We start from the raw sequence: 27598 nt of genomic DNA on the forward strand, positions 1-27598 counted from the left end.
GACAGTGCCAGACCATGTAAAGCTCTCTACTTCAGGGGAGTGGCTAGTTTATATATTCTTGTCACAGAAATAGCAAAGGAGCTCACAGACAAGTTCCAGATGGACACACCTCCCTCCTGTCAGCAGCAGCCATAACTGAGGCCTGGGGTGCTGCTGCCTTCTCTGTGCCTTCAGCGTCTCAGCTTCTGCAGGCGTCTGACCTCAGGTCCCAGGGCTGTGGCGCTGTAGCCTTAGCCACTCTGGAGTCCTGAGGTACAGAGGCCAGCAGCACAGCCTGGAGATCTGAGCACCCCTTTCAGGGAGCACAGAGGGTGGCCCCGAGGGGAGCTGAAGAGAGGGCACCCAGGGAAAGATGTGGAGAGATCCCAGAGGCAAAACTTGAAGCAACTGGTTCTGGCTGCTGCAGCTCCTCAGGCAAGAGCATGGACACTTTCTGAAAAGTATACAAAGTTTGCAAAAAGAGTCTATGTCAGGAAAGGCTACCCCAGGGCAGGTGGTCCTGGGAGCTGAAGGCATTAAAGTTCTCTTCAAGTTGCTGTATTGAATACACATTGAAGGGCTGAAGAAACAGAGTCCAGTGTCAGGCACAGGCACATTCGAGTTGTGTTTTCCTCAGACCTCTTTATTCTGGACCATTTGTTGCCCTCTTTAGGGCAGATTTTCCATTTATGGATAATGTTCTCTGGAAGTATTCTCAGAGACATGCAAAGAGGTGTGGCTCTTAGGGGATTCTAAATCCAATCAGATTGACAGTCAACACACAACAGGCACACTGGGGCCCCGTGGCTTGAGAATGCCAATTCTAATATGTGACTAGAGTTGACAAGGAGTGAAGGTGAGTATCAGGTGACAAGAACTGGCTGCTATTCTCAGTTCTGTCGAGTATCAGTAGATTATGCTGGATAAGGTACTTGGTCTTTATACTTTTTTATTAATAAAACCAATAGTTTTAGTACCTGTCCCACAGGCTATTCTGGGGAATGGAGAAAGCATCAATTTCATTGTCAAAACAGAAACAAAATGGGGCACAGAGGATAAAATGCTCAAGGGCAGTATGGGACTTCCTATGGCCCATTGAACAGATAGCTGTGTTTTCAGAGTTCTATGTCCTCTGTTGTAATTGAAGAAGTGTACTTTGATTTTTTTATCTTACATTTAAACTTCTAAGAAAATGAGTTTTGGTTCTTACTAAATCTTTATGTTTGTGGATTAGCTTGCTGTACTTGGGTTCTTCAGAGAACACAAGAAAAGGGGGAAATGTATTATGAGAATTGAACCTGGAAATAATGTATGCTTTCTCTAACATTTTTAAAAGCAAGAAACCTTAGCTATTATAAAAACATTTTTTTCAGAGAATGTATCTGCATCCGGCTGAGAATTTTATGCCAAACTGCAGCCCCCACACAAGCTTTGGAAAGCCAAGATATTTAAACCTGCAAAGTAAAGCGCCAGCTCCACCTTATCCTGATCTGATGTAATCTTTTAACCGTGGAGTGCTTTGTAGCCTAGCATTCACAGTGACTCAGTAGACTTGTATACATTCTTAAAAGCCTGTTTTTAAGTTGTTGCACTTATGAAAATTCCAAATAATTATAATATTATTATAAGCAAAACATTCAACACATTTAATACATATTCTTGAATGTGGTTCAAGAACATTTATGAAGAAGCCAGATTGAAAAGTAAAAGTCTGGATTATCATAGAGTTTTTAAGAGAAGGGCAGCTAATTACTTAGAGTATCTAAAATGGAATAGCTAGGCCTATTGCTGGCCTATAATTTTAGCTACTTAGGAGACTAAGGCTTTATAGTTCAGGGCTGTCTGGGCTGTAGAGTGAGTCCGAGGCAAACTTGAATAACTTAATAAGAGCCTGCCACTTGTCTCAAAAAAAAAAAGTCTCTTAGACATCTTTAGTCAGTTTCTAAAATCAAGGGAATCTTTTCCAAGATTACAAAGAATTTGTTTACCATAATGGAGCATCTGTATCACACCCCTCCTATCAAGGCCCTGGAGCAATCTGAGAAGAGGAGGATGAAAGGGTCTAAGAGCCAGAGGTCAGAGAGGGAGGTCAGAGGTCAGGGAGTACAACAGTATCTTCTGGATAAGAGAGGAACCACTGTGAGAGGAACTCACAGTCTCTCTTGTCACCTACACAAGATGAGGCCAGTTAGCAGTCCAGTATGGATCAATAGCTGAGGGGTGACTGGTAGCGTCTAGGGAAAGTACTTGAAGGATGTAGTCTCTGGTAGGTCACCTGTGCTCCAAGCAGATGGGCCCTCCCCATAAGTATAAGGGCAGCCCAAACTGGACTCATTATATTATGAAGGAAAAAACAAACAAACAAACAAACAAAAAACAAAAAACAAACACAAAAAACAAACAAAAAAAGACAGGAAGTTTGAAAGGGGTGGAGAGTGGATCTGGAAGGAGTTAGGAGCTAAGGGGTGCTAATGGGATCAAAATTCATTTTATGAGCACACACCTGTAATCCCCGTACTTGGGAAGGCAGAGGTAGGTGAGTTCAAGGCTAACCTGGTCTACAAAGTGAGTTCAAGACAGCCACAGAGAAACCCTGTGTTGACATTCCAAAACAAACAAACAAACAAACAAATAGTTCCACAAAACATTGTATATATGATATTCTTAAAGAATTAACAGAAATATTACATTTAAATAAAAATAATTTGTAAGAGTAGTGATTGCTATCACATAGTTTTTGTGTTTAAAGGCATGTTTTAAAAACACATTTAATTTTATTAATTTAAAGATATTTTCAATGCTGACATGAAGCGTATTTGTCTAACTCCTTTGGCAATTTTTATTTTCCAAAAGAAAACTTGTTTCAGTTTCATTATTATTTAAAACTAATTTATTATTAAAACTTTAAAGTTAACCATTTATTGCTCCTCCATCCCATTCCCACTCCTTCAAACTCATTAAAGTCTTCTCAGATTAAGTTACATGCATGTTATCATAATAAAAATATAAAATGGCTATTACATTTGACTTTGAATATTTGGATTGCTGGAGGATCAAGAGTTTGAAAACGTGAACTATATGAGACCTTGTCTTAAAACAACTACAAATAAATAAGTAAAACAAACAAACATATAAACAAAGTATTTGTCTGAAAAACAGAACTCTCCCGCATTTGAGACATTATTTGTCATTAGCTTAATGACTGATTTCCTAAAGCAAGCCTTGGGAACATCGTCCTCTCTCTTTCCTTCCTAACTGCCCCCTACCCCTCCCCTCTTAGTATTTTTATGGACCTTTTGTTTATAGCAATTAAAATAAAAATTTAAACTCATGATATTTCACAGCATACTTTATGGAAGCTTTGGTTTTCTAAGAAAAGAATGCCTTGAGAGATAGATGTTTATGACACTTAGAATTAAGGATTAATGAAGATTTGGCAAATAAAAAGTATTTTTACTCAGAGTAAAGAATTAAGATGAGTAGCAGTGCCTCTTCAACTGTTTAGCTTCATGGCATGCTTGTAAATGTTAAGGTAGGCATGTTTAGGAATCAAAGCGTAGTGTTTAGAAGCTAAAGCAAAGCAAAAGCCAGTTATATCTATCAGATTTCTTCCTATGAGAGGCCTTTTTCTTTTGGAGATCATGACATGTATATGCGAAGGAAGCATTGTCACATGGAACGCCATGGACCCATTCCCTGCTTCCTGTCTTGTGTCCTCCTGTCCACTTGTTGCCTGGCATCGCATCTTCATGTGACCTGGCGTTGCCCCGATTTCTTACTGTCTGCACCAAGGTCTGTGCAGTGTTATTATGTAGTGTCTTTTAAATTTAGATGTTTTCTCCATTTTTCTTCTCTTTGCAATTAATGGTTTAAAAAACAAGATAATTTATTGTATAGAATTGCAACAGAGTGGATTTTTGCTAAACATGCTTTCATGGAATAATTTAACACATGAATTCATTTCTCTGGGTAATATATAAGTTGTTTAGTGTATATATGTCCTGATTTTTTTTATCTTCTAATACAAAATCACAAACAGAAAGTAACCTTCTACCTCCTGTACTAGAGATTTGAGTTATGTGCAGTAACTATTGTAAGAGATATGTGACATAGATGCATGGTAGTTTTTATTCAGGCAGTTGTGTAAAATAAATGACACAGATTAGAATTTGCAGTAATACTTTTAGCAAACGTGAGATGTGAGAAGTGTGTGTGTGTGTGTGTGTGTGTGTGTGTGTGTGTGTGTGTGAGAGAGAGAGAGAGAGAGAGAGAGAGAGAGAGAGAGAGAGAGAGAGAGAGAGAGCACATGTAGGTAGGTGGAAGAAAAGAATCTTCAGAAGCAACAGAAAGATTATAGAATACAGTATCCTAATCATTTATTTTATCAGTTCTCTTTACTTAGCCACTCTGAGTCGCACTATTTTGAAAAATGTATCTGTAGTATATAGTCTTATAATAAATGACCTTAGTCTATCAAGAAATATGAAGTGTATGAAATGCAGTTTACGTTAAGCTAGGCAGTCAGCAGGATAGCAGTTGAAGGATTGAAGAATTAGGTACTATGATGCAAACGTGTGTTATGCTTAATCTGTAGTCTTTGTTAATAATGTATTTAATGCATTCATATTATAAAATACAAGAGACATAAAATTCCAAGTCTTATTTTATTATGAGTAAGTAGGAGGAAATAAGTTAATTCAATTAATAAAATATTTAGACTCATGAAATTTTGCTACATAAATTATATATGGATCACCATATTTTAAAACATAATTGAATTTTGACAAAATGGCCCCTGTCCTAAAATAGAACCTAACTCGATCTTTCTTTGGTGATTCAGAAGCTCTTAAGGGACCGTGCAAAGCATTAGAATTACCTTTACCAACATTCTCATTATGCTGAAGCTGCATGGGCGAGTTGGTGGATGCTCAGTTTCAGAGAATCCTGTTTCCGTTAAGAATGGTCGTCACAGAGCATCACATGATAGACTTGTAGGAATGGTATGTGTAATGCATATATAGGTGCGTGTTACCTGGGTGCACTGATGCACATAGTACTGTTAATATATAATGCATATTGTTAAACACATGCACATATATGTTGACTTGTGACATGTGCAGCCATTACCACTAACTGAGGAAGCTGCAAATGGAAGGAATTTCATCAGAATTTACCAAGAGGAAATTGGCACCAAGATTTAATGATTTTGGCTGGAGAAGATAGTGAACCTGGCACAGTGTACTCTCTATTTCCTTGTGAGAGCTCCAAGATGAAGAATCAGCTACACAGAGGCAGATGCTTGGTAGTTTTCTGGAAGCACAATTATAAGGTTTATCAAAAACAGGAAGACCAACATCTCATGCAGTTTTTCTGAACTTGAAAATGATTTAATGTGCTGTTTTGTACCCTTCAGGCCTCATCTATTGAGCCATGATATTTCATTTTGTTTTGATGATTTCTTTTGCATTCTTATTTTACATGTGCTAGCCTTGGAAAAGAAATATCTTTGCTTGAAAGATACTGTTTTAAAGATGGCTTTAGTTTTTAATGATTGATGACTATAATTAGCCATATTTCAAGATTGTTTTTTCAAAATTGCTGTCCAGTTTTCTTTTGTCAATTTCTGCTCACAGCCACCAGATAAACATGGTTCAAATGATTCAGTATCTTTACAGACCCTTGAAAATTCTTGGATCCTTTAACATATCTAGTTTATCTTATAATTGTGGTGACTATCTACTTGAAAAATAATTAAGTGTGCAAATCGTGAAATCCATGCTGTGTAATACAGCACTTGCACAGAGATGAGTAAGATACTGTCTCTGTTCTCTGACACTTTTAAAATAGTTTCATTGACGGAAAGTGGTATTTAGTAACCATTACCTAGTCAACCAGTCATTCACAGTGAACACCACTGGGTCCGTTGAACAGAAAAGCTTTCTGTTTGACTCTTAACCACAGCAAAACTCTAATTATTCTTTCTGTTGTATTTTGCAAACATAAAACTAATAAACACCTGCTGCCTGTAACATAAATGAAGGAACCATGGTAGGAACTAAGTCAGCTCATTAGGAAATGCCCTAAAATCTCACCCACAGGGGTTGTAAACTCAGACAGCTGAAGGAGCCAGTCACAGCAGTGACTGAAGAAGGCAATGCAGCGCTGTGAGAATTAGTGGGGACTGCGACCTGCTAAAGTGTGTCTGCCTTGTCTAAAGATCTTCAAATAAAAATCCTGTGCAGGTCAAAGGAAGCATGTCTGTAGGCTTGAGCTGCCAATTTGTAGATGCTCTGTGATTCCTTAATATTATTTGAACCACCACAAAAATATTCGAGTAAAAAGATGATTTAAAATTAAATGCTAATAAATATGACCAATTTAAGGATGATCACACCATAGTTGGTGCTTTTGTTCCTAGGGCATAGATGATATTAATTCAGGAATGCTGAGGTCTCAGGAGAGGCTGGTAGGGTGTTCCAGATCCAGGCAGCAGAGGGGAGCAGGTGGGAGAGGCAGGAAGCAGCAGGAGCAGGCCCGGCTCTCCTTCCCCGAGGCAGGCTCTTTGGCAGACCACACTGGCCTTGAACTTGTTCGTAGGTGGAGCTGACTTCAACTGGTCTCCTGCTTCTACTTCCCAAGTATTGGCCTTGTAAGCATATGCCGCATCTGGCTTCACCATTGGTGAAGCCCTTCATCCCACTCTTCCCCCGCTTTAGGTAGCCCTGGCTTCTAGGAGTTGATGCTTGTTGGAAGTCTTTCATTGTGGGGCAAATTTTAAAAATGTTTTTCTTTCATCTTTATTATTGTTGTTGTTGTTGTTATTATTATTTACTCACATTACATCCTAATTATCATCCCCTTGCTCTTATCTTCCTGTTCCCACCATCCTTCCCTTTTCTGCTCTATTCCCTTCCCTTAGACCTCTGACAGAAGGAACCTCCTTCCCCACCATAAGATCACAGCCTATGAGGTCTCATCTGGAGAGCCCGCATCCCCTTCCTCTCTGTTTCCACAGGGCCACTCTGCCAAGGGCAGTGATCAAATCCTAGGCACCAGGGTTCATGCCAGAGGCAGTTCCTCATTCTCCCGCCACTTCCCTGTGTGGAGAGTGAGCTGTCCATCGGCCACATCTGAGCAGGGGGTCTAGGTCCTCTGCTTGCAATGTGCCTGGTTGGTGCACCAGTTTGTGCAGGCCCCCTGCGACAGGTTCTGCCTTCCTTGATGGTCTCCATGTGGAGCTCCTGACACCCTCCCCTCCCCCATCCTTCCATCCCCCAGCTCTTCCATATGACTCACAGCTCTTCACCCAAGTGAGACGCATTATCTATAGACATTTCTCTTATGTCCTGAGAAATCTGTGGGACAAGTAGTAGAAAAGTCCAGAAGGTGGATTCTAGCCATCATGACATCAGTGAAACTTATCTGAGAGTCCAAGGAATCATTGTGACATAGCTGAGCCTTTAATAACAATAGTAGTAACAATACTGGAGACTGACGTGACACCCTCTGGTGAGACCTGCTCCCCTTACCCCGACTGCTTGGTGCCTGTGATGCAAGCCAAGTAAATGTTCAACCACAGAGCTACGTCCACAGCCCCTGTTCTGTTTTGTTTTGGGACAGGATCCTGGTAGGTATCCCAGGCTAGCCCTGACCACCAGATTCCTTTGCCTCCACTTTCCTTGCATGATTACGAGCATGAGCCACCCACTATACCTGGCAGATTTTTAAAAAAAGGGAAATGGTGGTTTTAGAGAAAAGGAGCCCCATTCTGTTTGATTGTTGCTGGGTTGATGGCTATAGATAATGGTAGCTTGGAATGGGGAAGCCTGGCCAGGGTATCTGAAGCACTTAATTGGACTGGGTCCCTGTGCAATTCTTCATGACAGCACAGGAGCACATGCTTTTCTTTGGTTGATTGTGAGGTTCACCACAGTTTTGAAAGAACTGCTAAGGTATGGGCTTGGGGTTGGCGAGGGATGACTAGTTTGAAGAACTGAAAGCTCATTAAACAGCATTCACTATGTATTGCTAAGTTGATATATGGTTTGAGTGCAGTCACCGTGGCTGCCTTGTGGGGCCCACTTTAGGTCTCCGGAGAGAGACTGTTTGCAGAAGATAGAAAGGCTTTCTGCTCCAAGGCACACACTCCCAGCTTGGCACGGAGCCAGCATTCGTGTGCTCTCACCAGACAGCCTGTACGTGCCGAATGTGTTTCAGTCAAGTAGAGCAGAGGTAAAAATATCTCCTGGGTAAGGGACCATGAAGTCAGTGAGGAGCTCTCCAGGCTTCGTGCTCAAGAAGTGGTAGGTGCAGATTGTTCTGCGTGGCCTCAAGTTACATGTCAGTGACCAAAGTGCCCTTATCTGGTCTCAGCCAGTTCGTTCTTCTTTACATCCTTAGTGGATCTGTTGGTTTCTTTGGAAGGCTTGCTTTATTACCCAGCGGAACAAATGCCTTCTTGGTGTTTGAAAGGCTCTAGGACAAGGAACGTCTTAGATACCTATTTCTGATATATTTTAATTGAAGTTCATTAAATGACTCATACTTTATAAAAGTATAGACTTTTGTTATCCATTTTTCTTTTTGTTTATTTTTTCTGTAACAGGAATGATTATAATCATTGTAGGGTTAGTAAAAATACATTCTTATTTTATTTTTTATTTCATTTGTTTTGGTTTTTGTTATTTTTCTTCTTTACATGTACATTTGTATTATTACACATATATACAATAAACTACCTACAGCAAGAAGAACCACAAAACAATCAGGAATTATATAAATGTTACATTCTTAATCTTTTGGCTATTTATATTTGGCAACCTTGAAGAAAACATCTTTCCTATCTTAGTGTGCCTAAAATTCTGAATGTAAATCAGTATCTGTCATCTCTACATTCATTCTTTTTTTCCTTCTTCTTTTTGTTTTTTGTTTTGTTTTGGTTTTTCAAGATAGGGTCTCTCTGTGTAGCCTTGGCTGTCCTGGACTGGCTTTATAAGACCAGGCTGGCCTCAAACTCACAGAGATCCACCTGCCTCTGCCTCCTGAGTGCTGGTATTGAAGGCGTGTGCACCATGCCCAGCTTCTGCATTCATTATTTTTGAAGGTTTTCTGCCTCACAAATGTAAGAAGATCCAAGGACCTACAGTGACTCTGTATTTTGAGGTTAAAGGCTTCTCAGTGGTTAGGTGGCTTGGTAGGAGTTTCTATATTTCTCCTTTTACTCTTAGAGAAGGCAAAATAGTCCTTTAATTGGTGTATCCATACCCCCCACCCCAGGCCTGTTCCTCCTCTCTTTCTCCCTCTTCCTCCTCTTAGTTTGGTCCTTTTTTCTTTTCTTTTTTTTCTTTCTTTCTTTTTTTTTTTTGTTGTTTGTTTTTCGAGACAGGGTTTCTCTGTGTAGCCTTGGCTAGCCTAGATTTGCTTTGTAGACCAGGCTGGCCTCGAACTCACAGAGACCCAACTGCCTTTGCCTGCTGAGTGCTGGGATTAAAGGCGTCCACTACCACACCGGGCCGATCCTCTTCTTTTAAAGCAACAGAAACTTGCTTCAAGCTGTCTTAAAACAGTAAAGGGAGTTCATCAGCTTATAGGACTCTACAAGTCCACAGTTGGACTTAAGATAATGCTGGTCTTTTGGCTTCAAACTACAGAACCTAGTTTCCTTCTGCTCTGTTTCTACTTTGCTCCCTGTTGTGTTGATCTTCATCTCTATAACATATTCCTCAGTTGGCCTGCTTCTGTGAATACAGCATAGCCACTGCAGTTCAGACTGTGTTCTCCCTCCTGGGGAAGAAGGCACACACACCTTCCTTCTCAGCAGCCCAGCTCACACTGCAGTCTGTCTCCTTTAGTCTGACTGAAGCTGATAGCTGTTGCAGCTGGGCACCTAGGGGACTGCTTTGGCGGGGGAGCCAGCACCTGGAGAGGTTTATTTGATAGTTCTCACTCCAGACCCGTGGCTGAGAACGGTGGAGGTGGTGGTTTCTCAAGGAAAGTTGGGCAGATGTTAGCAGGAGGGAGAATCGATTTTGGACATCAAACAATGCATGGACTCTCTCTCTCTCTCCCTCCCACCCTCCCTCCCTCCCCCCCCTCTCTTTCTCTGTCTCTCTGTCTCTGTCTCTGTCTCTGTCTCTGTCTCTGTCTCTGTCTCTGTCTCTCTCTCTCTCTCTCTCTCTCTCTGTGTGTGTGTGTGTGTGTCATAGTTTTATGTGGACCAAGGTCTAAGGGCTAGAGGTTTTTAAAAAATTATTTTTATGTATACCCATGTGTACTTGAGTGTATGTATATACATTACTTGCATGCATGAGAAAGGGCTAGAGTTCAAAACAAAACAAAACAAAGACAGCAAAAGCTCTTACAGCTTGTGTGCTGTATTTGTGTCTTCTCTTTTACTTAATTCCCTGCTTTGTATTGCTTTCCCTTTCTGGCTGCAGTAGCTACATGTTCCTGTTATAATGAGAAGAGCCCGTATTGCTTCCTTTTAGGTAGCTTCCCCTGTTCATATGCACACAAATTGTGTGACTAGGTCATTGCTGGTTAGGAAAATCTGTGCCTGGGATTCTGAGTAAGGGAAGGGTCTGCAAATGCTTTAGGTCTGGACAGAAGTCCAAGGTGCTCAGCTAAGGCGAGAAAAGCTAGAATAAATCACTATAGCACAGGGGGCTGGGCTAACTAGGGAGGGGTGAGTTAGGGCAGAGGACAGAAAGCAGGTGTCAGGCCTGCAGACGCTTCTCTAGTTGTAAGGAAGAGCCTGGCTGAGGCTGTTGTTTTCTGTCTTGTTCTGTGCTACCCACTGTTGTGAGTCTCTGTGAAAGAGAGAGAAAGACATGACACTATTGTGAGTGTCTTCCAAGACAGGGAGAGTTACTGTCTGGTCGTGAGACCGGTTAGGGACCTCATTCATGAAACTCACTGCCTCACAGGGTCACTAAGCTTGAAAGCTCTTTCATTGTGATTTAAATACTTTGCTCTAAATTGGAAACTGGCAATTAAATCTGGGAAATTTTAGCTTCCTAGGTTTGAGAGGATCCTGAAGACATGTCATAATGAAAAGTGAAACACAAAGTGTTTGCTTTAACTGAACGATTGCAGTTAATTTCTTGTAAAGAAACACAGAAGCACACATTAATTTAAAATAAGCTCACACTGTTGTTTCTTGTAGTACAGCCAGGAAAAACAGTAACAAGCTGTCTCCTTCAAAAATCACATCCCTGGATGAGATTCGAGCAACCTGGAAGATTCAATACGTCCCCAGGAAAAACATTTGGAGTCAAGCTGCATCACATTTCTAGTTCTTTCTGCCCTTGCAGGGTTGCCACCAAGTCTGAGTCACATGGATGGGCAGTGTGTGACGTCAGCAGCCAGGTGAAAAGCAGTAGCACTTGTCTCATAGTCTCAGCTAGTCTGTGCTGGAAAAAAGTTGTTTTTCCCATGTTGAGCATCCGTTAATCATTTCTTACATTGGTGTTTTGCTTGACATAGAAGTTAATACCAATATTAATTCATATTTTCTTTGAGATATAGCTATGAAATTAGTGTTTTGGACTTGACCAGATCTCATACTTAAAAGGTATCGCCTTAAAATTGTGTGGGGAAAGGTAACACCTGTAGACAGAATGGGGTTAGTTATTATTCAGTCTGTTGCTGTATGATGCTTGTATCCTATGCAGGCACGCTAGTGTGTGAGATTAGTGCTCTTGCACACGTAGGCAGGATGTTTGCATTCTCCCGGTGGCTGGGATTTTGATAAGGCTCTTTTCCGTGGAGGGGATGCTTGCCTTTCTTTTCATTCCTGTCCCATCTGAGAGTACTTCTGAGAGGAGGGAAGATGGATCAAGAGATGCTCCCAGAAATTTCTTACCTCTGTATCCTGTTACCCCTTTTCTTCCTGTTGACCATCAATTTCTGAAGAAAGAAATCCATGTTAGACGTGAGCTCTGTGATCCTAGAAACCCAGTTGTATTGGACGTTCAGTGTCGGGTGGGGCTGGTCCTTGTCCCTTTCTCTAAGAGCAACTGAAAGGTGGTCTGTACAGCAGCTTCTGATGGGCAAGGAGGGGCAACACAGGCTTTGGATTTTCTCAGTGGAGCCAGGTCTTTCTACAATTTTGGTGTACTTTCTCATGTTTTAGAATTAAAGCTTGTGTGCCTATAGAAGAAATTAAGCCAGTTTTCCAGCATCAGTGGCTCTGATATCCTAGACCAAAATGGGATAAGAGGAAAAACTCTGGAGTGATCATTACTGTATCGTCACGTGGCAGATGTCTGAAGGTCCTCTAGGACCCTCCTGGTTCTTGGAGGTTTCAGCTAAGCAGGTAGCTAGGTAAGCCTGCTCGGAGACTGAACCTCAAGTTCGGGCTTGCACTTTCTTCTCGTTGTGTTCTCTCTCTTACAAGATTTGTCAGTGCTATCACAGGCACACATGGAAATGTTGCTCTCATTGTGAAGATATTTGTTTATTTCCCCCAAGACACTGTCTTTGACTTCCAGCATATTTACCTCTCTCATTCCTTATTGGCATGACAGGCAAGGTCATATTACTTTGCTGGCTACTATTTTACTGTAAAGCTAGGGAATGGATTGACGGGTGCCATCTTGAAAATCATTTAAAAAATTCCTCTTAGGGTCCAGATAGATGGCTGAGTGGTTAAGAGCACTTGCTCTTGCAGGGACCCATGTTCTCTTCCCAGCATCCACATGGTGCCTCACAACTGCCTGTAATTCCAGTCCCAGGGGATCCAGTACCCTCTTCTGATCTTCACAGGTCTCAGGTACCCCCATGGTGCAATACATACATTCAAATAAGTTACTCATACCTAAAAAAAATAATAATACAGTGAATACAACCCCTTTTAGAAGGAGCCTCAGACACACTCTAAAGGTGGTTGGTTTTTGGTTGAGAAGCAGATCAGAACCTTGGAGAGCTCTGAATGTGCTGGTTTAGAGGGTCAGGGTGTTGGGCAGTGGCCACTGAACACAGTTCATGAGCCACCTTCTTCTCCCAGTGCACATCCCGTTTACCTGCTGCCGTTCTTCTTAGGTGGGTGTTCAAACTTAAGCTCCCTACATGTCTAAGACTACTTTTACTAGTACATATTAATCCCTCAAAGGACTTTGTATTGGTGTCTACTTAACTATTCTTTGGCTCTCAGAGATTTGCATATTTTTCTAATTAGCTCCACCTGGCTTTGAAAGACTATAATTAACAACTTCAAACATCACAGCAACAGCCTTGAACCTCAGACTCAATGAGCCCTACCTATAAGAGGTTTATTAGAATATTTAAAATAAAGCCAGGAGGCTCATCAAACTACTGCCCTGTTTAACTTCCTGCCTTGCCAATATTTGTCACTGTGAGTGTGCTACGAGAGCACAGTGTTCTCTTCAAGTGCTTCACTTCGTGCTTAGTACTTGACTCTTCTCAAGGACAAAGGCCCCCGAAATTAGCTGCCACTTAGCACTGTTGCCATCGTGGGATGTGACTAGAGTGTTGTGGTCTACTTTTGTCATTTGGTTTTTTGCTAGCCACGTGACTATGTAAATCTTTCAAGGGTTGTTATGTGAACAGGGACTAGGCTTGCTGTGTATAGACCTAAATTTCTCATCCCCACCATATTCATGTTGTATTAGCTTTAAAAAGTAGGAAGTTGTGTTTGAAGGAATTGTGAAGAGATGTCTAAGATAATTTTATTTCTTTCTATTGAAGAATATGTATATGGTAAGGTATAATAGAGGTTTTCATTGTGGTCATGTTCCTGTTACAAATAAGCCAAGAACAGGTTTATTTTTGTTGTTATGATTTGTATGGCCCCCCAGCTGACATTCAAACAATTTCTGCTTGTTCAGTTCCTGTTCTGTTAGAAATGAAAGTGTCATTGGTCATTTCCCATGACCATTGTGGCCACTGCATGCCACTAGAGCCCACGGCACTAGCATTCCCGTGGCATTCAGTGAGCCTTGGAGTCAAAGCAATAACAAATTCAATGTTAGTGTTAAATGATACATATTTAGGGCTAAATGATGCAGCCTGCTAAGTTAAATTATTTGAAGAGGTAATGGAACTCTGATTTCATAAACTACAAATGGTAAATCCAATGGGTTCCCTAAGGTTGAGATGAAAAGTGCTTTCGCATGTGGCATGCTCAAGTCCTGGGCTTAGGCCCTTACCACACACAAGAAAAAACTAAGCTGAAATGTAGGAAATACTCTATCTTCTTTTGTAAAATTTCCACTTTTCTTTTTAAAAATATATTTTATTAATTTATTCATATTGCGCCTCAATTGTTATCCCATCCCTTGTATCCTCTTATTCCTCCCTCCCTCCCATTTCCCCCTTATTCCCCTTCCCTATGACTGTGAATAAGGGGTACCTCCTCCCCCTGTATATGCTCATAGGGTATCAAGTCTCTCCTTGGTAAAAATTTCCATTTTTCAACTATGGCATGTGTTAAATGCATATATACATAAACATATAACACATATACACAGAAATTATAGAGAATATGGAAATCAGGAAAAGAGCCCCAACAAAATGGGGTCTATAATTTCAATTATAGAAATCAGTTGATATCTTTTTTCCATTAAGTTTTCTGTGCATAGGTGGTTTTCATGTGGAATATTACACTCCTGCATGTTGAAGGGCCCTCACTGTTACTAGCTGATTGGCCAATTTAAGATACAAATATCGTTTCTCATAGTTTTGGCTCAACTCTCTTGTGTGGGTGCTGTATGAAGGGCAAGACAAATCACAGTGACACATGGGAATAATAAAAAAAAGTGTGGAGCTGTACCTCTGTCTTCAAATAAATGTCACACTGATTAGTTCTGGTCAGATCCTGGTCTGGAGTTGGCTACACCCTTAGAACAGGAAGCACAGAATGGCAGCTGTGCAGATCTACAGGGTGCCCAAGAATGGTCAGATTTGCACTGTGTGGGTAAGGGCACATGATCGTTAATGCTGGAGGAGGCTTGCTGTCATCTGTATGACATCATGACACGTGCATGTTTTAGAATTGCACTTCTTTGGTTACTAACAAGGTTGCATATTTTCAAGTGTTATTCCTTGGTTTTGATTTCCCTTTATGTTAGAATGTTAGATAGGATTTTGTTGTAAGTTTTTAGGTAAATTTCTTGTAATATTCCTAATTCATCTTATACATCATCCTCTTACTGACAAATTTTATCATAAAATTGTTTTTGTAGAAGAGAATTTTCTCTGAGATGTCCTTTCCTTTATTATTGGACAATGGTGACTCCAAAGTCTCATATGCTTATTTCTCTATTTAATCTCCTCAAAGGCATGGACTAGTGTTAATTGTTTTCAACTTTTTCCATTATGCATATTCTTTTGCGTGTCTGAATTTGCTTCAGTGTGATGAATACTGTGGTTTGAGGAACACCTGAGTTGCCTCTAAAGCTGTGGTGACTCATTACCTTTCTCACAGATAAAGAGCTGAGGATCGGCGGGGGCCGTCTGTGGGGCTGCTGATTGAGTGGAGTGGATTTATGAAGAAAGATGCATGGGCATGCTGAGGGTCACGGGAGGATCCCTCATGCTAGGCAGCCAGCTGGACAGTGGCAGGGAATTCCCGTGGTCATGAAATGGCCAGTGACTGCTTCTTCACTCGGGGTAAGGGCGCAGGCTACATCTTATACAGACTGAGTTGCTCTCTGCACCTCACCAGCTAAGCAGTCTCTGACTGACCCCCACCCCCACTCCCGACTGTATCACAGGTATTTTAGTGAGAGCAAATTATGTTTCTCTTCCACACTGGCAATTTGGATATTTTCTTTGACTATATTTGATCATTTTCTTCAATTATATATTTTTATAAATTTATTCAGATTACAACTCAATTGTTGTCCCATCACTCCTACCCTCCCACTCCCACCCTATTACCCTCCCTTAGGTCCATGTCCGAGGGGGCTCTCCTCCCCCACTTTATGGTCACAGGCCAACAAGTCTCATCTTGGTAGTTTGCCTGTTCTTTCTTTGAGTGCCACTAGGGCTCCCCACCAAGGGGAGGTCGTCAAATATGTGGCACCAGAACTCATGTCAGAGTTAGTCCTTGCTCTTCATATAACTGTGGAGAATGTCCTGTCCATTTGCTACATCAGAGTAGGGGTTCAGTGTTTACTATTTGTATTGTCCTTGGTTAGTGCAATAGTTTGAGCAGACACCCCTGGGCCCTGATCCACCCATTACGATGTTCTTCCTGTAGGTTTCTAAGAGCCTCTGGATCCTTCTATTTCCCCATCTCCTATATTTCTCTTACCTAGAGTCCCAGTAGGATGTCCTCACATCTGTCCCAATCTCCTGGTAAGTGAAGACATTCATGGGAGGTGCCTTTCAGGCTAATGTCAGTTATATTCTTTATTCTTCATTTTAGGATCCATTTTGGGTTTCTTTTTGTTAGTGTAGTCTGTGACCTTTGCCTTTGGTTTGTGGCCACCTTCATTTCAGATGTCTTCCTTTGTTCATTAACAGAAGTAAAGTAGAGGAAGACTTTGTGAGTAGAGGTGCAGCTATAGTTTCCTTTTTTTGTAAAGAGTCCTGAAAATGCACGCTGTTGCCTCCTTCCCTGATGGAAGTTTGGGCATTTTTCTGTATTTACTGCTCAAGAGAATTAGGAAGCCCAGCATCCTGTAGCCCAGACATGGTTTTAAAATCTGCATTAGTCTTCAGGAGATTTAGTCATAAGGAGTGACTAGAACCCTTTGTATTTTCTGTGTTCTCCTCTTCTAGATAAAGTGATTAAGCCACAGGAGACAAATCTCTAGCTAGCTTCGTATGTCTAAACCTGCCCCGACAGGTGTGGCTTTTCCAGTGAAGTGTGTTTGGATGGTCAAGGTTAGAGGCATTTCCAGGTATTGGGAGGCCGTGTTTTAACAGGAAGGAGGTGTTGGTTGGCATGTCTATGTTGTGAACTTAACAATTAGGCTGAATGATTTGAAATAAATTCAAATTACTCAGAGGTGTTTGCAGGATAATATGTTTTTATAATTTTTCTTATTGTATGGATATGTATTTGAGGCTTTCAAAACACTGGAGAAAAATGTTGAAGATTAAAAAAAATAAATAAATAAAAATTGAGTTGACTGACCCTTTTTCTTTTTGCTCTAGTACTAGAGGCAGCCTGGGAAGGCATGTTCACTAAGAAGTACAACACCATTGCCTCTCCTGTTTATCAGTGTTGAATGACCTCTGAAGGAGACACATAGCAGGCTGTGCAGTGGCCCATTTTCAGTTCTGCTCTGTGTTCGTACATCCTGTTAATATTTTGAATAAAGTTTTGAATAGCTCAAAGGAATCTCGGGTTTGTCAAGGCCAGGAGCTTCTGTACAGGACTCTGTGTTCTTCTGGCCAAATCACTTTTATACCAGCAGCCTACTTTATGGGATGCTGCTGTGACATTTGCTCTTCCTCTTTTTGCAAGTGTCTGGTCCTGTTCTTCCTATCAGTGAAGGGATGCCTTGTTCCTTCTCCACTGTCATCCCATTCTGTAAGTCAGTCTACTCAGTACAGCAGGGTGTCATTGTCTCTGGTATCTGTGGGGGAATCAGTTCCAAGAGGTGCCATGGGTCCCAAACTCTGCAGCTGCTTAACTCTTTGTGTAAAGTGAAGTGGTGCCTGTAGTAATGCATGCACATCAGCTATGATAGAAATATTGCCTACATAGTTGTGTCAAGAGGAATGTTCAAGGGAAAGTATCATTCAGTACAAGTGCATTTGTTTTCTAAATGATTTTACTCTACAGTTGCTTGAATCTATGAATGTGGAAACCATGGATACCAAGAGTGTCAGCCTCTCTGTAATGCACGCATTCCTTTACCTTTGCATGTTCATTTTCTTTAGGTAGGGGCTGTGCTTAAGTTGTCTTTAAAGGAATGTGTGTGATGTAGTGTGGCGGTTCTACAAGTGGAGCAGCGGATCCCTGGGGACCCTTCAGAAATCTGCGATGTCAGACCATTTTCAGGGCCATGTTAAGATGTTCTTTGTGTCTCCTTTTACGGTGCTGTTCACACTTAGCCTGCAGTAGCATTGGTGGGTACCACTAATACCCAGGCAAGAAAGGCCATGGTTTCTTGCAGACACGGCAGTCGCTCTAGACCTCAGCACTGCACAGTCCCAGCTTGATAAAGGACTTGGCTTGCTTTCTTCACTGTCTGGACCAGTGGCTGATATGTACAGGAGTCACCATGTCCAGAACACTGGGAAAAAAAGGAACAAGCAGACGTGAGCCCGACTGCTGTACACTTACAGGATATCATCCACAGCCTCCCTTTTTCTCTCTCCAAATCTTGTATTTCCTAGATGTATATTTCCGGTGTATCGTCGCCGTTCCTATCCTTTCCCAGATTGGTCTGTACTGGGATGGTCATATCTCTGTTAAATGCTGTTGTTTGCAATATTTGTTTACATTGGTGTTACAGATGTAGACAGTCTGGGGATGTGGAATTAAATTACATTGGCATGGAATGCTGCATTTGGTGCCACTTGTTAAAGGCCAAAGATTATAAAAGGATAAAAAACAAACACAGTTGTCCCAGGGTCAATATCAGTCTTTTGGGCAGTTTGGATTTTTCACTTTGGCACTATGGCTTTGCTCTTCATTAGTGGCCCTGTCTCTGAGCACCCAGCCAGTCAGGAACAGTCTTGCTCTCAGGCTTTGATTGCAGCCTTCCTCTGCTTTGATGTGCACTTGTGACGGGGGATTTGTGTGGAGTAGTTTCTCACGGGCCCTGGTTTCGGCCTCTGCAGAACCTTGCCTCCTGGAACCCCGCGGACCCCGAGTGCCTGCTGCTCGTGGTGAAGGAGCTGCTGCAGCAGTACCACCAGTTCCAGTGCGGCCGCCTCCGCGAGAGCTCGCGCCTCATGTTTGAGTACCAGACGCTCCTGGAAGAGCCTCAGTATGGAGAGAACATGGAAATTTATGCCGGGAAGAAAAACAACTGGGTAAGTGCTGAGAGGAAGGGGGGGGGGGGATTACTGCATCTGTGATGAAATTTAGGAGACGGGAACCTTAGGATGTCCACGGAGAGCGAGCTCTAGTCATTTCCTCAGCTACCGACGTCACCCTTGTACTTCCTCAGAATGCAGAGGTTGAAGAGGTTATCATGTTTATTATTTGTAAAGACTATCACAGGAGACGTGCCCAAAATTTATTTTCATCTCCAGTCTCCTCTGTTCAGAAGTCAGAGAGAGAGCCTGAAGACTGCCTGCCTTCTACACCTCCATGCAGCGCCTGCTGGGGCGGCTGGTGGATTCCGCCTTCACTTAGGCAGTGACCTCTAGTGCCCCAGGCAGATAAGAAAGTCAGCTGTTCCAGTTGCAGCTGGTTATATGAAGCCTTCCTGCTCCCCCATCCTTTTCATAAAGACAAGGCCTTATCAAAAAGCTCAGGGCAGCCTAGAACTTGCTACAGGGCCCAGGTTGGCCTCAAACTCAGAGTCCTTCCATCCCTCCTTCCTGAGTGCTGGGTTATAGGCATGGCTGCCATGTTGTGTGGTGTGATCATTTTGCAATACAAAGAGGATTCTAGCCCTCCTCTGCGCAGAAACTTCATATAACTCCTCCCTGCCTGCCCCCCCAGGGTGGGGGGGAGGTGAAAGCTGCAACATGAGCGCTGCATGCTCTAAGGCCACCTTCATTCCTTCAGGATCTGCTTCCTTCCTCCTGTACTTTTGCTGCACTGGGCTGCAGCAGTGCTGGCACCTCTGCTGTGATGCAGACACACCAGGCGCGCTCCTGCCCTCTAGCTACTTTGCATAAGTACCTGTTTTTGACCCCTGGGATTGGTGAACACTCTTCCTGCTTCAAATATTGGCTAATGTATTTTCAACGATGTCCTGCCTCAGTTATTTTTACATTAACCTTTTGGGATATGTTTTATGTAGGTTTACATGTTTTAATTGTATAAATCTATGATTATCAGTTAGTTGACTGGTACCACGATCTAGAACAGTCCTGTCACTATCCAGTAAGGTCCTTCATGCCCAATTGCCATTGCTCTTTTTCCTACCTGATGCCTCAGCGACCTCTAAATTTCTTTCTGTTTCTGTAGAGTTTCTTTCTGCACGCTGCAGATGGCCATGACACATCCATGTCTGTGACTGGTGCTTTCCCTTAGCAGAATGTATTTCACATGCGTCTATGCTGTATGTATGCCAGCTCTTCATTCCTTTTTATGGCTGAGTAATATTCCACTGGACAGACATCCCATGTCTTCTTTTCTAGTCACTAATTCAAGACATTTCAGTTGTTTTTTTACCTTTTGACTTTTATGAGTTGTGCTTTATTGTATGTGTTCTTAAAATTGACTTTTGATTTCTCTTCCCCAACATTACTCTGCTCCTTTCTAAGGGCAATATATAGTATATATTTACAATACAATATACATATATTGTAAAATATCCACTTCAGTACTCAGTGTCTTAAGATAATAATGTGTACTGCCTTAGCGCTTGTTTGTTAGGTATATAGATAGAGCGCCCCCTCAGGGCCCCTCCTAGGTTGCACTGAAGTGTCGGCCGGTGCTTTGGCCTCCTCAGTGCCCTGCTGCAAAGAGTTCCACTGGAAGCTCATTTGTGTGGCTGATGGTGAGATGTTCTTCTTTGTGGGCTGCTGATTGGAGGGCCTCAGCTGGTGCTAGCTGGTGTCTGGAAGCTGCATTCCTCTGCAGGGCCTCTCCACAGGGCACTTCCTAAGCTTGCAGTTGGCCTAACCACAGCCAGCAAGCAGGAAGATGGACAGAGTGTGTCAACCAGAAACCCGCCCTTTACATCTAATGTCTTGGAGATGATGCGCATCACTTTTCTTATTGTTTGTTAGATCCTGTCCCCACTCAAGGGAGGGGCTCTAATACACGGAAGGGTGAATGTAGCATGGCTGTATGCCATACTACCTGGGAAACCTGCTGTACTTAAAGCTTGTTTGATTTTTTTCTATTGGTATGTCAAATTTCAGGGTAGGGATTGACATAGCCCATGCCTGGAACAGTGCCTGCTGGACCATTGGTGTTCTGCGAGAGTGCTGAATGGACGAGGAAGTGGCACCCAGAATGAATTTAGGCGTTCTTCTCCTGTTAATTCTATTAGCGCATCAAGCCTGTCTTAAGTTCAGTATGGTCTCCCTTGGAGTCTTTAACTTTTTATTAATGGGTATGATTTCTAAAGTCATACAAATGGGCAGAAAAATTTTAAACATTTTAAACAAGTCTTCCTGTTTGAACATACTTAATGGTTCAAAGTTTTTCTTTTACTTTTTTCATTTTTTTATATATTTTTGCGTACATGCCATGATATTCATGTGGTTGTCAGAAGATAGCTGTGGGAGTTGATTCTCTGCTTCTGTCATGTGGGATTTGAAGAACTCAGGTTGTAGGGCTTGCCTGAAAGTGCCTTCTCCCACTTCATTATCCTTAATTATATCTTTCTAGTACTTTAAAAAATGTTAAAGCTGGCCGGTGGTGGTGCACATCTTTAATCCCAGCACTCGGGAGGCAGAGGCAGGTGAATCACTATAAGTTTGAGGCCAGCCTGGTCTACAAAGCTAGTCCAGGACAGCAAAGAGAAACCCTGTCTCAACCCCCACCCCAAAATTTCTTTTAAAAGAAACGTACTTAGAATATACAGGGGGAGGAGGTCCCCCTCAGTCACAGTCATAGGGGTGGGGAGTAAAGAGAAAATGGGAGGGAGGGAGAAATGGGAGGATACAAGGGATGGGATAACAATTAAGATGTAATATGAATAAGTTAATGAAATATATTTAAAAAAAGAAACGTACTTATTGGTGTGTGTGTGTACATGTGTTTGAGAGTGTACATGCCGTGGGCTGTGTGCAGAGCTTAGACAGCAGCCTGCAGGGGTTGGTTCTCTCTTTCAGCATGTAGATTCATGGGATCAAACTCTGGTCTTCAGACTTGGCAGCAAGCACTTTCATCCAATGAGCCATCCTACCAGCCGTGGTTTTTGTTTTATGAAGTTATTTATATTGCAGTATATAAGAGATATAACACTGACTTTGTCACTTCCACTTTAAGCATAATGACATTGTTGTGCAGCAGATCTGTGGAACGTTTTCCTTTTGCAAAACTAAAATTGTGTGTCTGTTAATCACTGCTTCATCTTCCGCCTTTCTACTTCCTGTTTCAGTGATTTTTACTTCTGCTAGCTGCTTCGTGTGAGTGCACACCATTGCTCTGGTGTGACTAGCTTCTTTCACTTAGCATATTGTCCTAAGAGTTCATCCATGTTGTCAGATGCCACAGAGTTCCCTTCACACTAGGGCTGCACTGGTGTGCACACCACAGTTTGTTTAGACTCATAGTGGAGCCTGTACTGCTTTTCTTTTTAGCTAATGCTACAGTGAATATCTCAATATTGTTGAGACGCAGCTGTGGATTAGTGTGCAAATGTAAAAGCGGGTCACCAGGTCACGTGGTGGCACTGTTCTCATCTATTTAAGGAACTTCCATGTTTTTTCCCACAGTGGAGTTTTGATCTCTATCAACAGTCAGTTGTAGTTCAAGGTTTTAAACTACTGATTATTAACTCACATGACTACTAAGATAAACTTAGTTTAGCGTTTGTCTCTAGAACTGTTCCTACTAAAAAACTCACTTAATTTCCTCTCAGAAAAGGATGTTAGACTTCATCCAGCATGACTCTCGGTGAGTCTCCGTTATCTTTAATGTTATAGGAATCCGGTTGGAGTTTTTATGGTTTTGTTTTCCACCTCACTTTTTGTGTATGTGTTTGTTTCTGTGTACTTGTATATGCATGTGTGTGTATATGTGATTGTATGCATGTGTGCTTGTATGTATGTGCATGTGCATGTGCATGCAGTTATATGTCTCTCTCTCTCTCTCTCTCTCTCTCTCTCTCTCTCTCTCTGTGTGTGTGTGTGTGTGTGTGTGTGTAGGCTAGGGGGCAACTTTACTTGTTGCTTTTAGATGCTATCCACTTTTGTGTTGAATCAGTGTCTCTTATAGGCTTGGAATCCGTCAATTAGTCTAGGCCGGCCTGTGAGCTCTGGGGATATGCTTATCCCAGGCACTGTGATTATAGATGTACATCCAAATGCCTGCTTTTTGTTTTATTGTTGTTGTTTGTTTATTTTTGTTTTACCTTGGTTCTGAGGATTGTCTTTAGACCCTTATACTTGCAAGGCAAACATCTTGTCAACTGAGCTATCCCTTGTCCCTCTTCCTTTTAATATATAGTCTGAATTGAAATATAATCTAATTTTATAGTACCTTTTACAAATTCCTTTACCTGAGTGTAGAAGTTAAGATCCATTTAAAGCAGAGTATGCTGGTGGTTTTTCAGAATCTTTCTGCTTAATGTGACCGACTTTACTGTTGAAATGTGCTAGTGCTGGATTCAACACCCTTTAATGTTGGAGTGATTTTTATACTTTGAAACTGAGTAACATGTAGTATTAAGGTGAGTAAAAACATCTAAGAATCCTGCAAGGGCACTAGTAGTTATGTGTTAGCTTATAGTAGGCAAGGCCTGGTGACTTACAGAAATGAGAATAGAGAAATCAAAATATTTCGACAGGAATTAGCATCTAAGCAGCCAATGAAGAGCTAGGACACAAAGGTGAGCCTTGAGAGATGGACAAGTGTGCGCGGCACAGGGCGCAAGGCTACATTGAAGGGCAGCTTGTTAACAGAACCACTGCCAAGCCAGGAATCTGGAAGATTAACACGGGCTCGGCAAGATTGAAAAGAGCTTGATTTTGAGCCAAAATGTTTCAAATTAAGAACTTTATTGGTTTGTTTTTGCTGCTGTAAACTTGCTGTGATCTTCTTGGTAGCTTAAGACAACCTAGCCATGTTGTCTTACAGTCCCAGGGGTCTGCAGTGAGAATGGTCTGCTTGCTCTAAGCTCAAGGAGAGGCTCACAGGGAGATGCTGCCAGGGCTGCTCTCACAGACGTGATCCTTACAAACTCATGGAGGAGCAGACCATCCTGCATGACTGTGGGGAGTGAAGGCCTTCTGGAGCTGTCCTCTCTGAGTAGATGCTCTTAGAACTAAGTAGAGTGCAATAGTCAGCTGAAACAGCTGGGGAGCCAAGAAGCAACCATCATAAGTGAATTGGACTCCTCTTTCCTCTCCTCTACCTTTTCTTGTGATTTTGTGTGTGTGTGGCGTCTAGGGATGCGTGTGGGGTGTCTTCTTCACCTTGTATATGAAGGCACAGTCTCTTGCTCAACTCAGAACTTGCCATGTCAGCTCCTCTAAGTAGCCAGTTTGCTCTGAGGATTCACACCCTCCAGTGCCTTGGGGAATATCATAAGGCAACCCTGTCAACCCTGTCCTGTTCAGTAATATTATAGACCTGAGTGAAGTCATACAAGGCACGTGTTTCTGTTCTTGTGATAGCACAGAGCTCGATCTGCACTGTTTTGAGGTTGAGGTCCACGCTTCTTTACAGTTGCAGGAAGGAACTCTACCCCTTTAGTTCCTGCTTCCCTTGCTTTAAAATACATATACCTGGATTATATCTATTTAACACAATTTAGGGGAAGTGATTCATCTTAAGAATGTCTTTTAGAGATTGCTGTTCTAATAAGACGAACTGTAAGTGTATATTCTTGCTGAAGAACAGTCTCCGCCAACCTCCAGACTAACTGGTTGTCAGTCCTCAGCATCACCCCTACCACGGTGTCCCCGGATGAAGTCGCCTTCTCCAGTTAGTTCTTAGCCTTAGCTTCTCTGAGTGGCACTGGGCCGCTTCAGACGAAAGCTTATTTGTGGATAAGGGAACTGTCCCTACGACAGGAAGGAGGAGGCCCTGAGGCAGAACAACCTGATTGGAATCTTGTCCCCACAAGATGTCTACCTGTCACTACCCAAAGACGAAGGGAACTGTGGGACAGCTGCTGTGAAGGAGAAAAAATTCCAGGACCAGGAAAGTGCCAAACTCGAGTCTTGTCAGCTGGAGTAATTGCCAACACCCTCTCACTTAAAAAGAGGAAGATGCCCATCTTCATGGCTGATGCTGGGGACAGAGCCACTAAGGCAGTTGGCAGGAAGGCTGACATTTTCACAGCCATAGGTCTGTAGTTTCCTATATCTATCCAAGAAGAGGTCTGACCAGGAACTGACGAAAACATTCAGATTCTTCTGTTCACTTGGCTGCGTCTAAATGTCTCATTCACAGTTTACAGGAAGGAATGCTGTAGAAGTAACCTTCAACAATGCAGCAGAGTGACCGCGAATCAAATATAAAGACAGAGGCATTGCATGTCGCTCAGTAATGAGTGTCTTATGTGAGTGTGTGTGTGTGCACGAGTATTAGTGTGTGTGTATGCGTGTGAGTGTGAACGTGTGCATATGCTTTCCTCCCTACAGTGTGTCTGTAATTTCAGTGTTTCACAAAGACATGGCTTAGCCTGCCGCTTGCTCAGATTCACAAAGGAAAGTGAGAGAGTCAGTGGCGCTAACCATACAATTCTTGAGCCTTGGTCCCCAGCATTTCCAGTACTTCAGAGCTAAGTGCTGAGGTTCCTGTGCTCTCTCTGAATGTGTCTGTGGTACTGGGCTCGGCTGTAGGGCCTGGCCACTCTATGCAGGCCTTTGCTGCTGAGCTATGCCTCCAGCCTGAGTGCTCTTTACGCCCATTAGTGTGTATAGTTAATATGTGCTGATAAAATATTTTTTAGAAAGAAGGTATGGTAGGCTTGGAAGCTGGAGAGCATAAATACCTTTTTCTTTCCCAGCATAACAAATTCCTTTTGTATCACAAGTTTCTTTCCTTTGGAATTCAGTTTTTAACTCTAGTCCATTGCACATAAACTCAAATTCATTTTGGTCTTTGGACCAACAGTTCTTTTACTGTGACTTTAGTTGTGTCACTCAACCCCTTGCCCATAAATGCACACATATATCAATTCTAGGAACAACATTTTGAGAAAGGATAAAGTAGGGACCACTGGAGAGTTTTTTTTTTTTTTAATAAATGTTTGGTCTAAAATATTTGGTAGAATAAAAATACAGCGTATAAACTAAAAGAGGGCAAAAGCTAAACTGTAGTATGTGGACTAAAATAACTTGCAGTTCACATGAGTCCATGTGTTAAAAAATATCTAATTATTTTTTTGTTACCTTATATGGACAAGAGTTCTTATAATTTTAAAAATCCCACATTTTATTTCTTTTGTTAGTTTTTCAAATACATATGTGTGTGTATATAGGTACACACACACACACACACAGAGCTATCAGATTTAACAAGTTAAAGGCTTTGAGGTTGCCATTTCAACTCCAGATTGATATCTTGCATCAGCAGATAGAGACACCTGTTTCCTTAGTGCTGGGTAGTTTGCCTTTATAAATCGAGAATGAAGATCATTTCTCCAACTCTCTTTTCCCATTTCTTGGAATCCCACAACACCTTCTAAAGCCCTATCCCCAAATGACTTAAGAGATAGCCACATGCTTGCCATAGACTCTTTTGTATCCACTTCTTCTGTGGATGAGTATTGTACATCCTGCAGGCTTAGGGACTGTTCACCTGTGGAGGAGAGGCTCTGGGGGCCGGAGAGCAGTCCCGTGCTTATGCCTCCAGCTCTCCTCAACATCTTTTTAAAATGTATTTTATTAATTTATTCATATTACATCTCAATTGTTATCCCATCCTTTGTATCTTCCCATTCCTCCCTCCTTCCCATTTTCCCTTTACTCCCCTCCCCTAGGACTGGGACTGAGGGGGACCTCCTCCCCCTGTATATGCTCATAGGGTATCAAATCTCTTCTTGGTAGCCTGCTATCCTTCCTCTGAGTGCCACCAGGCCTCCCCATCAAGGGGATGTGGTCAAATTTGGGGCACCAGAGTTCATGTGAAAGTCATATCCCACTCTACACTCAACTGTGGAGAATGTCCTGTTCATTGGCTAGATCTGGGTAGGGGTTCGGAGTTTACTGCCCTTATTATCCTTGGCTGGTGCCATAGTTTGAGCAGGACTCCTGGGCCCAGATCTGCCCATCATAACGTTCTTCTTGTAGGTTTCTAGGACCCTCTGGGTCCTTCTATTTCCCCATTCTCCCTTGTTTCTCTCACCTAGAGTCTCAATTGGAAGTCTTCCCCTCTGTCCCACTTTTCTGGTAAGCAAAGACTTTCATGGGACATGCCCCTTGGGCTAGTGTCCAGATGTAAGTGAGTATATACCATTTGACTCGTTCTGCTTCTGGGTTAACTCACTCATTATAATCATTTCTAGTTCAATCCATTTGTCCACAAATTTCGGAAATTCCTTGTTTTTAATAGCTGAGTAGTATTCCATAGTGTAAAAGCCTACAGACTGGGAAAAGATCTTCACCAACCCTATATCTGACAAAGGTCTAATTTCCAAAATATATAAAGAACTCAAGAAATTAAACACCACCAAACCAAATAACCCAATCGAGAAATGGGGCTCAGAACTAAACAGAGAATTCTCAACAGGAATATTGAATGACTGAAAAACACTTAAAGAAATGCTCAACCTCCTTAGTCATCAGGGAAATGCAAATCAAAGCAACTCTGAGATTCCATCTTACACCCACCAGAATGGCTAAGATCAAAAATTCAAGTGACACCACATGCTGGCAAGGATGTGGAGAGAGA

General features: G+C 42.1%; 1 protein-coding gene across 2 annotated transcripts in view; it reads left to right on the top strand.

Annotated features, from left to right (window-relative positions):
- Positions 1-27598, top strand: part of BABAM2 (BRISC and BRCA1 A complex member 2) — a 383154-nt gene that overhangs the window by 108024 nt on the left and 247532 nt on the right. For both annotated transcript variants that reach the window (XM_084792766.1, XM_084792765.1), the window contains exon 5: positions 18742-18936. In XM_084792766.1, coding sequence (XP_084648892.1) covers positions 18742-18936 — 195 coding nt within the window. The remainder of the gene's footprint in view (positions 1-18741; positions 18937-27598) is intronic.

The sequence above is a fragment of the Acomys minous genome (assembly GCF_964271855.1).
Source record: "Acomys minous genome assembly, chromosome: 8".
NCBI lineage: Eukaryota > Metazoa > Chordata > Mammalia > Rodentia > Muridae > Acomys > Acomys minous.